This window comes from Dysidea avara, chromosome 11 (genome assembly GCF_963678975.1).
Source record: "Dysidea avara chromosome 11, odDysAvar1.4, whole genome shotgun sequence".
NCBI lineage: Eukaryota > Metazoa > Porifera > Demospongiae > Dictyoceratida > Dysideidae > Dysidea > Dysidea avara.
In genome coordinates, this window is record NC_089282.1 from 16,083,254 (window position 1) to 16,098,824 (window position 15,571).

The 15,571-nt window shown below is 37.0% G+C and overlaps 1 protein-coding gene across 3 annotated transcripts in view; it reads right to left on the bottom strand.

Moving 5' to 3' along the window:
- The window catches only part of LOC136239413 (uncharacterized), a 249,491-nt gene that overhangs the window by 202,268 nt on the left and 31,652 nt on the right, over positions 1-15,571 (bottom strand). For all 3 annotated transcript variants that reach the window (XR_010693453.1, XM_066030144.1, XM_066030142.1), the window contains exons 2-6: positions 14,851-15,087; positions 14,712-14,800; positions 11,389-11,509; positions 5,405-5,485; positions 5,202-5,315 (exon numbers count right to left, since the gene is read on the bottom strand). Coding sequence is in view for 2 of the 3 variants with exons in the window: in XM_066030144.1 (XP_065886216.1) it covers positions 5,202-5,315; positions 5,405-5,485; positions 11,389-11,509; positions 14,712-14,800; positions 14,851-15,087 (642 nt within the window). In the remaining variant the exon portion in view is untranslated. The remainder of the gene's footprint in view (positions 1-5,201; positions 5,316-5,404; positions 5,486-11,388; positions 11,510-14,711; positions 14,801-14,850; positions 15,088-15,571) is intronic.

Consider the following 15,571-nt stretch of genomic DNA (forward strand, 5'->3'; position numbering starts at 1 on the left):
CCCGAGATATGCGACTTCAAAAATTGGCTTAATTTCTTGGTTTTTTTATTATTATTATTTTTCTTCCTCTTTTTGCACACTTACAAAAATTGCTATAAAACGTAAACACCATATCCGATTGCCTTGAAATTTGGCACACAGCAGGGGGTATAAAGGCGCATCGCTGTACCAACATTGGCTGGAATACGATAAACAGGCAAAGAGTTATGAGCAATTATTCACGAAAAATAACACCAACATGTTGTCACGCCTACAGGGTAAACCGCTTATGGGAAGAAGCTGAAGATTGGTGGGTGAATAGGTTAACTATTGAACCTCAAACCTTTTGTGGTCTGAAAGAAATTGAGCTAAAAACCAGGAAGATACAACAAAAAAACAACAGTGCATAACAATTATGCAATCAAGATTACCTAATAAAAAAGCTACTACTTGCTGCGCCTACCAGAAAAACCGCTTGGGGTAATGCTTTGAAATTCGCTGTACAGATGGAGTAATCATCTTAGAATGGCTCTTCAATGGTGTAGAAGAATTAGACTTAAAGCCACGGAGTTATAACGAGAAGGTGCAGAAAGTGCGAGATCAAGATACTCAAATAGAGCAGTCATCCTAATAGAGCAGTCACTCTGAAGAGAATTCAAGAGATCAGCTAGAAAAAAGTAACCTGTATAGAGATCAGCTACAAACAATTCACCCTGTAGAGAGATCAGCTCAAAGAAGTTACCCTGTAGGGAGTTCATGTAATTATGGAAAGAGATAGTTCAGCTAGAAGAAATCACCTTGTAGAGTTCAGCTACAAAGAAACCACCATGTAGAGAGTTCAGCTACAAACAAATCACCCTGTAGAGAGATCAGCTAGAAGAAGTTACCTTGTAGAGAGTTCAGCTGCAAACAAATCTTCCTGTAGAGAGATCAGCTAGAAGAAGTTTCCTTTTAGAAAGTTCAGCTACAAACATATCACCCTGTAGAAAGATCAGCTAAAGAAGTCACCTTGTAGAGAGTTCAGTTACAAAGAAACCACCATGTAAAGAATTCAGCTACAAACTAGTGACCCTGTAGAGACATCAGCTTGAAGAAGTTACTTATAAAGAATTCAGCTACACAGAAACCATTCTGTAAAGAGCGCAGCTGCAAACAAATCACCTATATACAGAATTCAGCTACAAACAAATCATCTTGTAGAGAAATCAGCTAGAAGAAGTTATCTTGTAGATAGTTCAACTACAAACAAATCACCCTGTAGAGAAATCAGCTAGAAGAAGTTACCTTTTAGAGAGTTCAGCTACAAACAAATCACCCGGTAGAAAGATCAGCTAGAAGAAGTCACCTTTTAGAGAGTTCAGTTACAAAGAAACCACCATGTAAAGAATTCAGCTACAAACTAGTGACCCTGAGACATCAGCTTGAAGAAGTTACCTTGTAGAGAGTTCAGCTACAAAGAAACCATTCTGTAAAGAGCTCAGCTGCAAACAAATCACCTATATACAGAATTCAGCTACAAACAAATCACCCTGTAGAGAGATCAGCTAGAAGAAGTTACCTTGTAGAGAGTTCAGCTACAAAGAAACCATCATGTAGAGAGTTCAGCTGCAAACAAATCACCTGTAAAGAGTTCAGCTACAAACAAATCTCACTGTAGAAAGATTAGCTAGAAGAAGTCCCCTTGTAGAGAGTTCAGTTACAAAGAAACCACCATGTATAGAGTTCAGCTATAAACTAGTGACCTTGTAGAGACATCAGCTAGAAGAAGTTTCCTTGTAGAGAGTTCAGCTACAAACAAATCACCCTGTAGAAAGATCAGCTAGAAGAAGTCCCCTTGTAGAGAGTTCAGTTACAAAGAAACCACCATGTATAGACATTAGCTATAAACTAGTGACCTTGTAGAGACATCAGCTAGAAGAAGTTACCTTGTAGAGAGTTCAGCAACAAAGAAACCACCATGTAGAGAGTTTAGCTGCAAACAAATCAGCCTGTAGAAAATTCAATTAAATCGCCCAGTAGAAAGATCAGCTAGAAGAAGTTACCTTGTAGGGAGTTCAGCTACAAAGAAACCATTCTGTAAAGAGTTCAGCTGCAAACAAATCACTTGTACAGAATTCAGCTACTAACAAATCACCCTGTAGAGAGATCAGCTAGAAGATGTTACCTTGTAGATAGTTCAGCTACAAACAAATCACCCTATAGAGAGATCAGCTAGAAGAAGTTACCTTGTAGAGAATTCAGCTACAAAGAAATCATCATATAGAGAGTTCAGCTACAAGCAAATCTCTCTGTAGAGAGATCAGCTAGAAGAAGTCCCCTTGTAGAGAGTTCAGTTACAAAGAAACCATCATGTATAGAGTTCAGCTATAAACTAATGACCTTGTAGAGACATCAGCTAGAAGAAGTTACCTTGCAGAGAGTTCAGCTACAAAGAAACCATTCTGTAAAGAACTCAGCTGCAAACAAATCATCTGTACAGAATTCAGCTACAAACAAATCACCATGTAGAAAGATCAGCTAGAAGAAATTACCTTGTAGAGAGTTCAGTTACAAAGAAACCACCATGTAGAGAATTCAGCTACAAACAAATCACCCTGTATAGAGATCAGCTACAAGAAATTGCCTTGTAGAGAGTTCAGCTACAAAGAAACCACCATGTAGAGAGTTCAGTTGCAAAGAAATCACCCTGTAGAAAATTCAGCCATAAACAAATTGCCCTGTAGAAAGATCAGTTAGAAGAAGTTACCTTGTAAAGAGTTCAACTACAAAGAAACTATTCTGTAAAGAGCTCAGCTGCAAACAAATCATCTGTACAGAATTCAGCTAGAAACAAATCACCCTGTAAAGAGATCAGCTAGAAGAAGTTATCTTGTGGATAGTTCAGCTACAAACAAATCACCCTGTACAAAGATCAGCTAAAAGAAGTCACCTTGTAGAAAAATCAGCTACAAACAAATCACCATGTAGAGAGTTCAGCTAGAAGAAGTTACCTTGTAGAGAGTTCAGCTACAAAGAAACCATTCTGTAAAGAGCTCAGCTGCAAACAAATCACCTGTACAGAATTCAGCTACAAACAAATCACCCTGTAGAGAGATAAGCTAGAAGAAATTACCTTGTAGAGAGTTCAGCTACAAAGAAACCACCATGTAGAGAGTTCAGGTGCAAAGAAATCACCCTGTAGAAAATTCAGTCACAAACAAATTGCCCTGTAGAAAGATCAGTTAGAAGAAGTTACCTTGTAGAGAGTTCAGCTACAAAGAAACCATTCTGTAAAGAGCTCAGCTGCAAACAAATCACTTGTACAGAATTCAGCTACAAACAAATCACCCTGTAGAAAGATCAGCTAGAAGAAGTTACCTTGTAGATAGTTCAGCTACAAACAAATCACCCTGTAGAGAGATCAGCTAGATGAAGTCACCTTGTAGAGTGTTCAGTTACAAAGAAACCACTATGGAGAGTTCTGTAATAAATATATGTATTATATATATAATTTGTACATTTACTGATATAATCAGAAATATTTAAAGTACATCTGCTTCATCTTTTCTTCTTCCTGTGGTAAAGAAAAAAAGATAGGTTATGCAAATACAAAAAGAAGTGAAATCTAATCCAGAACAGCCAAGCTGTAAAAAAGAGTGCAGCCCTCAAAAAGGCTATGGTGAAAAAGATGTGAAATCCAAGGTGGCGGCCAAGAAATGGCTGTGATGGTAGGTTAATGGTTAAAATTTTAATAACGACAATTCAGGTGAATTTTGTTCCAAGACCAAGCGGCACCAAATTCATCTGAATTGTCGTTATTAAAATTTTTACCATTAACCTACCATCACAGCCATTTCTTGGCTGCCACCTTGGATTTCACATCTTTTTACATTATAGCCTTTTTGAGGGCCGCACTCTTTTTTTACAGCTTTGCTGTTTTGGGTTAGATATCACTACTGGAAAATAATCTATGCTATTACCATGAAATTCCCATTATCCTGTGAAATACCCATGAAAGTTTCAGTTGATAATTTTTTCATGGTATTGAAGTACCCATGAATCTCTGGGGTAAAATATAGTACCCATGAATGACCCATGAACGAGTGAGTTTTCATGGGTTTGTGTACCATGAAAATACTGTGAAATCACACCAATGAAAATCCTGTGGAAAACCTATGAATGTATTTCATAGGCTTTCCACACATTTTTCATTGGTGTGATTTCACAGGCTTTTCATTGGTTGTACATACATACCAACCCATGAAAATTTACTCTTTCATGTTGGTACATTATTTTGCTCCATGCATTTCATGGGTATTTCATTACCCATGAAAATACCAACTGCAACTTTCATGGGTATTTCAAGGGGATCATGGTAATTCCATGATAATAGCATGGATATATTGTCCAGTAGTGTATGTGGGATTCTTGCAATTTAACTGCACCATGCATACTTAGTAGTTATTACTTATTATGCATGGTGATTGGTAAAGATAAATTTTGATATAGAGTCCTGCAAATAACAAAAATACCAACACCATTAGCTACACTGTATTTCACAGACCTCATATGTGACTTGTTGAGTGAAACCCAACTTTTTATTTTTCTTAGATAAATGCATTAATATACATTGAGTAAAAACTGCGTACTACAAAAACAATTTTAGAAACGTTTTAATTGCTTCAATAAACAATGAAAGAAACCAAACTAATACATCATTAGATTTGTCTTTTCATGCGGAGTAAGAATATCTTAATTTTGTTTTTGTATGATGAAGCAAACATGAGTTACATGTGTTTATTTATGTTGCAGTAAAACCTAAGCTTATTGTCACTGTTTTTAAGTTTGAACGGCCTTCTTTCTTCATGGCATGGGTAGGTATAGGCAGAAAACTGTATCTTGTTCAATGCCCCCAGTTCAAGGTGAATGCAATGATGTAAGTTCCAACTCCATAGCTTGTTGCAATCGTGACTTATGATTGATTAAATGAGCACCTTGTAATATATTTCCAAATAGGTAATGTACAAATCAATAGTTTTGCTCTTTTTACTGCCTGTCGCTATAACTCCAACAGAACTCACTACATAGGGCTGAAACTTTAACAGCCCATTGCATTTTTCCTGTAGATAACAAAAAAAGTTGCAAAATAAATTTCGAGAAAGATGCAAGCAAGTCAGGTTTTCACTCAGTGGGTCACATATTGAGAAATGGATAAGGGGTATTACAGCAATAGTAGCACTCACAGTGTATACTAACATAGCACACTGATTTGGTTGTAGCTTTTTGATGATACTGTCAATGTCAATCATAGATCTAGAAGCTTTCACATCCTTGCCAAGCTCAAGAAACTCTGTCCACTATAAGGAGACACACAACTACTTAATCACACACTATTACTAACCTATACGCTACCATATGTTGTACATACAACAACACAACATCATACAGTGTAGGTATCACGATACTTCTTGTTGAGTTCTCCCTTGTACTGAACTATGGTCTTCAAGTGAGAGAGCTTGTCACGAATCTGCAACAATTAACAACCAAAAAGTGAACACAACACATGATAACACTTAGGTTAGCAGTTGGTTAGCAATCACTATAAGCTCTATGGTAAGTTCTAGACATCTGTCTCGATGTTAAGTAACACGCTTTAAGTAAATCGAGCCATTAGAGATGAAGTGGTGTTCATGCATGACTATAATTCTATTCATGGATATAATTTATTCACGATTATTATAGTATATAATACCTGGAAGCACTTATAACAGCATTACACCATCATTATTAAGTCACATTTTAATGTCTTGTGTCTCGACATTATGTACCGTGTGCTAAATGGATTGAGCCATATATGGTGGTGAAGTGGTATTTATGCACAACTTATTTATCTAAAACAAAAACAGCCTTGGGGCTGTAAAAAAAGGCGCTGCCAAGCAAAGTAGGATCAATAAAATAAGCTTATTCAACATGACTGGTAAGAAAAAGGACTGGTATCAAGTTGTGGCCAAGTAGATTAGAATATTACCATGATCCATCTGTTTAACAACTGGTAAGAACAAGGACTGATATCAACTTGCGGCCATGTGAAAGCAGTATTACCCATTCTCTTTGTGTCTAGCTATAGCTATATAATAAAACTAGAGCAAATATACATGCAACTGTTATTAAATTGCCACTTCTTTGCCGCTTTTTCTTGTTTTTTGTGGAAATTAAGTGAACAGTTGTGATAGAGGCTCAGTGGTGAAGGAGCTGGATACTATGTGTAAAGGTTCCTACTTTAAACTCTAGCAAATCCTTTTATAAACATTCTCCTGCACTTTTTACCCTGCAGTGACTGTTCTGTTAGAATATCTTGATCTGGTAATTTACACTTGTTTGGCTTATGCTCTGTAGCTTTACTCCTTTAATTTTTAAACTATCAAAAGGCACTGCTACTATAATTAGCCTACATATATACACGCCAATTTATTCTCATTCCCTATTGGTGTGACACAAACTCCCATCTTTTACACAAGAGTAAACACACACATAGCAAATTTAGTACATGAGTTCACATTTACATGCTTTTTGTCTGCCCCAAAGTTTAAGGCAATCAAGTTACATGTATGCTTTTTATAACAATGAAAAGGAACATCTTGACCCTCATAAACCCCTTAAGAAAACAAACTTTTGGCTGCCCACATCTCCGAAATTGCTTGAGCAAATTCATTCAAATTTGGTGTGTGGCCTGCTTTACCTAGTGGACAGCTATAATGCAAAATAGTGTGCTTTGGAAGGAATCATCCATGAAAAATTGCATTTTGCTCTTCCTGACAATTCACATACAATGTGGTGTATCAGCATTCTTGGCCACGTGATACACTATATGTTTTCTGATATAAAATAATATGGCCAAGCTGTAAAAAAGGTGCAGCCTTCAATATCCTTGGTGAAAAATTGCAAAATCAAAGGTGGTGGACAAGAAATGGCTACAATGATGTTAATGCCACTTAATTTTAATAATACCTGTGTAAAATTGATTGGCAATGACATCATTACAGCCATTTCTTAGCTGCCACCTTTGATTATACAACTTTTTTCACCCAGGTGTACCCTTTTCACAGTTTGGCTATTTTTGCATGGATTTTACTGTTTTGTACTTTATGAATGCCAAGGCTGGCTTTATCTACAGATACAAGGGTTATTATAGAAGACAGAAATTATAATTGTATTGTGTTGAAAAGTTTATTTATTAATATTTTTATTATATTCTAATACAGTGCACCATTTTTGGGGAACTCTAATACAACACTCCTAGATTGTTCTAAGACGATTTTCCATTGGTAGATCTATGAAATTATGAACTTTTACTATTACGTAGAGTGTAACTCTAACTTTCATTTATAAAGCAGGTGAGCTGAACAGCTGACAGCAGTGGCGGGTTTCTCCCTGGTTCAAACTGAACAACTTTTTCAGACATTTTTCGTGTACCTGATTACTTCTTGTTGATTGTTCTATTAGAGTATTTAACCCCTATTATTCACCATATTGGATTTCTCTTGCACGTATCACTGTACCTAATGGATAACTTATTATATAGAGAACAATTTTCAGGTTATTTCCATGCACGATTACCCTGTAGGCATGACAAAATATTGACACAAATAATTATTCATAACTTTGTCAATGCTCACACCAAACTTCATACGTAAACTTGCCTAGTGTGTCCTTAAATAATTATATACTTTAACCCTTAAACCCCCATAGTCCAGAAAACTGGAAATATGCGTACCTTGTAGAAAGTACTGTAACTTTCAAAGCACATGTATGTATGTCCTACGGCTATACACAATTTATGTCAACCTATACTTGTAATGTACCATAATACGTACTTAGGATTTTACTCAAACACTTAATGGTGAGCCATGTAAATACTTTGGTAAGGAAATCTAAACAGCCAAGCTGTATTCACCTGAATTGTCTTTATTAAAATGTTTACCATTACCCTATCAGGCTATCATCACAGCATTTCTTGGCCGCCACCTTGGATTTCACATCTTTTTTCACCATAGCCTTTTTTTGAGGGTCGCACTCTTTTTTTACAGCTTGGCTGTTTTGGATTAGACTTCACTTCTTTTTGTATATAATCTATCTTTTTTTCTTTACCACAGGAAGAAGAAAAGATGAAGCAGATGTTGAATGCTTTAAATATTTCTGATTTCATCAGAAAATATACAAATTATATATATAATACATGTATTTATTACAGAACTCCCTACAAGGTGGTTTCTTTGTAACTGAACAGTCTACAAGGTGACTTCTTCTAGCTGATCTCTCTACAGGGTGATTTGTTTGCAGCTGAACTCATTACATGATGGTTTCTTTGTAGCTGAACTCTCTACAAGGTGACTTCTTCTAGCTGAACTCTCTACAGCATGAACTTTTCTTAGCTGAACTCTCTACAGGGTGATTTCTTTGTAGCTGAAATCTCTACAAGGCAATTTCTTCTAGCTGATCTCTCTACATTTGTAGCTGAACTCTCCACAGATGATTTGCTTGCAGTTGAACTCTCTACACGATGGTTTCTTTGTAGCTGAACTCTCTACAAGGTAACTTCTTCTAGCTGAACTCTCTACAGGGTGACTTGTTTGTAGCTGAACTCTCTACATGATGGTTTCTTTGTAGCTGAACTCTGTACAAGGTGACTTTTTCTAGCTGATCCCTCTACAGGGTGATTTGTTTCTAGCTGAACTCTCTACAAGTGATTTATTTGTGGCTGAACTCTTTATGTGGTGGTTTCTTTGTAGGTGAACTCTCAACAAGGTGACCTCTTCTAGCTGATCTCCCTACAGAGTGATTTGTTTCTAGCTGAACTCACTACAGGTGATTTGTTTGCAGCTGAACTCTCTACATGGTGGTTTCTTTGTAGCTGCACTCTCTACAAGGTGACTTCTTCTAGCTGATCCCTCTATAGGGTGATTTGTTTGTAGCTGAACTCTCTACAAGTGATTTGTCTGCAGTTGAACTCTTTACATGGTGGTTTCTTTGTAGCTGCACTCTCTACAAGGTGACCTCTTCTAGCTGGTCTCTCTACAGGGTGATTTGTTTCTAGCTGAACTCTATACAGGTGATTTGTTTGCAGCTGAACTCTCTACATGGTGGCTTCTTTGTAGCTGAACTCTCTACATGATGGTTTCTTTGTAGCTAAACTCTCTACAAAGTAACTTCTAGCTGATCCCTCTACAGGGCAATTTGTTTGTAGACAAAATCTCTACAGGGTGATTTGTTAGAGGTTGAACTCTCTACATGTCGGTTTCTTTGTAGCTGAGCTCTCTACAAGGTGACTTCTTCTAGCTAAACTCTCTACAGAGTGATTTGTTTGCAGCTGAACTCTCCACATGATGGTTTCTTTGTAGATAAACTCTCTACAAGGTGACCTCTTCTAACTGATCTCTCTACAGGGTGATTTGTTTCAAGCTGAACTCTCTACAGGTGATTTGTTTGCAGCTGAACTCTCTACATGGTGGTTTCTTTGTAACTGAACTCTCTACAAGGTGACTTCTTCTAGCTGATCTCTCTACAGGGTGATTTGTTTGTAGCTGAACTCTCTACAAGGTAACTTCTTCCAGCTAATCTCTCTACAGGATCACTTGTTTGTAGCTGAATTCTGTACAGGAGATTTGTTTGCAGCTGAACTCTCTACATGATGGTTTCTTTGTAGCTGAACTCTCTACAAGGTAACTTCTTCTAGCTGATCCATCTACAGGGTGATTTGTATGCAGCTGAACTCTCTACATGGTGGTTTCTTTGTAGCTGAACTCTCTACAACGTGACTTCTTCTAGCTGAACTCTCTATAGGGTGATCTTTTCATAGCTGAACTCTCTACAAGGTGACATGTTTGCAGCTGAACTCTCTACATGATGGTTTCTTTGTAGCCGAACTCTCTTCAGGGTTATTTGTTTGTAGCTGAACTCTCTACAGGGTGATTTGTTTCTAGCTGAACTCTCTACAGGATGTTTCTTTGTAGCTGAATTCTCTGCAAGTGACTTGCTTGTAGCTGAACTGTCTACAATATTAACTGGTTGCTGCTGAACTTCTTACAGCATAACTTGCAATGTAATAGAAATCTATAATGGAGTAAGTCATGAACTAGCTGAATGCTCTATTAGGGTGACTGTTCTATTAGAGTATCTTAATCTCGCATTTGCTACATGAAGGCACTCCTACAATGGCTGATCTATCCACAAACCGATTTTCAACTCATTCCATGAAGCGGTTTACCCTGTAGGCGTGACAACAAATCGATCTTGTTTTAGGCGAATAATTGATCATAATTCCTGAACCATTCACTGAATTTGCACCAAATTTGATGTTAGGATTCGCCTTTGGACTCCCTTTCTGTGTGCCAAATTTCAAGGCATTCGGAATACGCAATTTTGTTTATAGCAATTTTTTAAGCATGCAAAAAGACGAAGAATAAGAAGAAAAAACGAAGAAATAAAAACAACATTTTGGCTACTAATACGTATCTCGGAAATCGGTAAGGAAATTTTCTTCAAATTTGGTATGTGGGGTGGCCTACCTGGCGGACACATCTGCAGCAAAACTGGTTCCAATCAGATTAAGGATAACAAAGTTACAAAGGTGTGAAAATCACATTTTCTTTCTTCCTGTCAATATACTCACGGTGTGGCTCGCCAACTTTTTGGGCTGCATGACACACTACCGTGTGTCTTGATACATACTTTATGCAATGATCCATAACTCAGTGGTGGCTGCTCCTATCACCTTACAACAAGTTCCGTTTGCTTGGCCATTAAATTTTCTATCAGGCCATATATGAGTAAATTCACAATCAAAATTAAACATGTGGCAAGAATTTTAAAACACTGAAAGGCAACTCGCTGTTATGTTCACTGCTTCATAACAAGTAAGCCACTGTAGCTACATTGTTCATTTAACCTTTTCCATGCTAGTAGCCAAGTGAACAGAATTTAGATCAATGTGTAGTATTAGGCTATAAAAATTCTGCCTTGTATCGCATGCATTCCCTATAGTAACAGTTGTGCAAACAAAATACAATGATATTCTTACATTCTATGAACAGGCAAATCCGACTGTGTATAGGTTTTATTAATTCGAGCTTTGTTTTAGTACATACCAAAGCAATTAAAACATGTTATATTTTTACCCTGTTTATTTCAGTACAATTTTATATCAAACTAGAAATTTGCAAAAACCGTTGGTTTTAGCTCAGTCAGTAAATGGTTCTAATAAATCAAGTTAAGAAGGAATTAAGGAGCACACTTGTTTCCTATGAATCTCATATATCCACCCTTTGAAATATCAATATAATTACAAAAAAATGCAGTATTCTTACTGCTACTGTATGTGCCAGTATACTATTGTGTGCAGCTAGTGATTACATTGCTTGTATGACAACATACCTTCAAAATTGTATTCAGCAATTCACAGTTTTCTACAACTACTATAGTTGCCTTGGAGTCCTTCAATATGTAGTGACAGTCGTCTGGACTGTCATTGGTGTATAATCCAGTTGATATTCCCCTAGTGATAGTGAACACGTTAGTAACTAACTTTGTTATATAGGGCTGGGACAAGCTTTTGAAATCAACACAAGCAGTAAAACCTTCAAAGCAGCAAAACCTTCAAAGGTTTTGTATAACTATCATTGACAAAGTCTAAGCTATTGTACTAGAGCTTGTACTACAACTGCAACAAAGTGTAAAACCGTATGTGACCATCTCAGCAAAAACCCACCTATGTAGTTTGCACAACTTTTTTTATTCTCAGCATCATCTAAGGGAATGGGTTTCCCAAGGTTCAGCCAAATATGGTGAGTAAATGGTGAGTAGTTTTGGAATTATATACCGTTAGACATTAGGAAGAGCAATGAAATTGAATTGTACAGTAACTGCATGTATGTACTTAAATTCGCAGTATTAATCTATACAGTTAGAATTTGGATTAAAATGTATTATTAAAAATGTATTATGAATTGACAAAGCAATCAAGGTATAGTTTTACCTGTAGTCACTATAGCACATACACATAATTATGCAGGTGTTTATATGAAGAAATGATGACAATCTTGATTACATCTAACACATTGTACACAAGCACACATGACATGCATGCCATCGGGGTTACTGAAACGAAACAAGATATTCGAATCTTTACTTTTATGTACATTTGTTCTTTTTTGGGGGGGGCTGCCGCCAGACCGTATTGCCTTGTCAAGTACAAAGTTATTAACTTTGATAAGGAAGAGCCACATGTGTTATGAACCCCACGAGATTTGCAAACTATACACCTCTAGGGTACATATAAAGCATACAATGAATTGTCTGTTACTTAAATACTCACTGAATCCCTTGGTGCCGCTGTCCTGGTCCATGTCATTTTGTGGTTTTTCCACATTGCGTTTCTCCTTTGTCCATTCTTCTGTGATGGCAGTAGCGGCTTCTTTACCGGCGGTAGTACTTGATTCAGGGAGCGCCTTAACTACTGCCTTTATAATAATGGGAATATCATCCGTGGTCAGTGGTCAAGTCTTAGGCCACTTCTTCTGCTGTGTACTGCTCATTTCATCAGCTTGTCTTTTCCTGGTTGAATGCCTCAAAACAGCGTTTGGTTCACTCGTGTTTGTGGCACAGTTCTTCTGTGGCAGAATCTTCTCGTTCTTCGCGGTGGTGGCCTTCTCTCCTCGTGGCATAGTCTTCTTCTGCTGGGTGGCCTTCTTCGTCTGTTTAGGCATTACGATGGCTCAAAGACAAACAGTCTAGCACTCTTAAGCAGCTGCTGAGCTGGCCTCGTGCGAGTCACTGCGCATGCATTATTTTATTCTTATTAAAGTGTTTTTTCTATTGAATGCTAACCTGGCTTATGCGAAATGGCTTGGTGTTCTGCTCCCCCCAATTAACTATGTTTAAATACTTTAAACTTTATTCAAGAGCATTTAACAACTGAAAAACAATGGTGCAGGCCTCGTAGACTACTAGGAATAGCCTATCCCTTTGACTTGAAAAGGGGCGTATCTCTCACGTATGCAAATGAAAATGAAGAGCAGCTTTGAAGCTTTGTCAAGAGAATTTGAGGAAAAAACATGATAGTCAAACTATAAAACAGTTTAGAAGATACCCCTGTGCATAATATGTTGGTAAAAGCAGTTTGTTTAACAAGCTCTTCCTTGGCAGTGCATAGCAATGTAATTGAAAGCATTATGAAAATTTGTGAATTATGAAATACGAGAATTACAAACTAATAACAATGTATTATTGCACAACCAAAAACCCTACTGGTAAAATAGTAATTAATTGTACATATGTGACCGGATCTGTGAAAACCCGACATAATGGCGCATTTTTCAAATCCTTTATTATTGAATATTTATAATCTACTTAGCCAACTGTGTGCTCTGGCCAAGTTTCAGCTTCATATGGCAACAACTTTTGGAGTTACAGCCCTACAAAATAGCAACAACAGAAAGATCGATTTGTACAGCAAGTATTGGGAAAATAAATTACATACGCTTACAAAAACCGCTGTAACTTACAAATGCAATGCAGTACAGAGTTGCAACGTGCACCATTGTGTTCACCATGAATAGGGGAGTCCATTACTGGGTACGGTTTTTCTTCTATTACCCTTTGTCACTGCATACAGAGATGAAATCAGTAAAGAAAAACGATCGTTTCGATGTGACGTAAACAAACGCCCATAACTTATGTATCCAGTAATGGACTCCCCTAACTTACTGCAACGAAACAAATATTTTTGAACTCTTGAGTAGGCGAATAAGATGATATCCAGGTTTGTATTGTAGAACCCTTCCTTCACAAAGAACAAAGCATTTAAAAATTCTATGAATTTTTTTCGATTACGCAAATATTTTACCCATTGCAAATCAATGGCTTATACTGAAAATTTAGGCTTGCACTATTATGTCGGGTTTTCGCAGATCCGGTCACATATGTAGTTGAGATGAGTTAGCTAGCTGCATGGTGCCTGATTTTTGGAAGTAGCACAACATCAACTTGTTGCCATTACTCCCTTTCTTCACAAAATCTTTTCAAAATATCTACCTTTAACAATACACATGTATTTTACCTATTGTAAACAATGCTTTATATGTTAGTTAAAGCACCTCCACGAGTGCAATATGAAAAAAAAAATAGCACAGGGCTTGGGCAGGAGACTAATACTGCACGAGGTGAAGCCAAGTGCTGTATTGGGCTTGAGACCACATCAGAGTCCTTATAGCATGAGTGTAGCAGGGCTTTAACTGATTTAAAGTGCTTTCTGATTGTCTTGTTCAGAGTGCTCATTTTGTATACTCAGTTTTCAGCCATCAGACAATCAGTAAGTGTCTATACGCAGAGCACAAGTTTGGTGATAAAACAAATAGATGGTATTGTTTTCACTACTAGTAATTAAACATGTTACGCATACGATCAACCGCGCTGTATTTTCCGTATTCATTGCCTTTCAGTGCTGTAAGAAAATAATAGCACTTCTTTTCCTTTGATCTTCACCCATGCAAGTACTTTAAACCTTTATACTGTAAAATTAAGCTTGCACGATTGTGTTGGGCTTTTACAGATCTAGTCACATATGGATAAAAACTCATTATTAATTTTATGATCATTAATTACTAGCATGACATAATCAACAAAGCTTCGAAGCTTTTATGAAAGAAACTTTGGAGGCTTTGTTCCAGTTCTATTCTGTTATTAATACTATTTCATACCCAGCAAACACTGCTCCTATACTAGATGCAAACCATTCCACAGAGTTGTAGCCCAGAATACCAACAACATGGTGAGGTTTCAGTCCAAGCTACACATAATAACACATGCACATATGCAATCTACTGGTATGTTACATACCTTTAGGAAAGACTTGGCCACATTATAAATGAGGTCCTTGTATTCTGCATACGTTTTGTGCTGCCACTCACCGTTGTCCTTCCATTTTAGTGCTATTTCATCAGGTTTTTTGTTGAACATATTGCTGTACAAATCAGGAATAGTCATTGGCTCTTCAGCAGCAACACCAGTTTCTCCACTTGCAATGTATACACTATCAGCAAGATCAGAACAGCGCAGTTTTGCAATTTCTTTATTCTAATAACAGAAATTTTGCATGGCAAAACAACATAAACAAATATGTATCTACTATATGTTTAAGAAAAATAATTGTTGATACCATTTTAATAGGTATCAGTACAAATTACATAGCATTCAGGGTTGAAACCAGGTCAGATGATCTGGGTGTCTAGTAGGTCTCACCCACTTCAATGAATATCTGGATCAGATAACATATGACAATATGATAATAAGTACTGATAACGTTGTACACACTTAAGAAACTACCAATACCTGTCCAAAGGCATACTTGTAGCTGTGCCAACTCAGCAAGGACATGTGTTGCTGTCTGTAGGCATATGCCATCTATCAGATTTGTGTGCTACTGCCTATAGACATACATGGAAATGAGCTTTACATATGGGAATTTTGAGTGGCTCTATTTTCCTGTACATTTACTGAAGCCACATCAGATTATTGTTCCATTAAAAACACTGCTAGTAGCAACTTATTTAGCTACTAT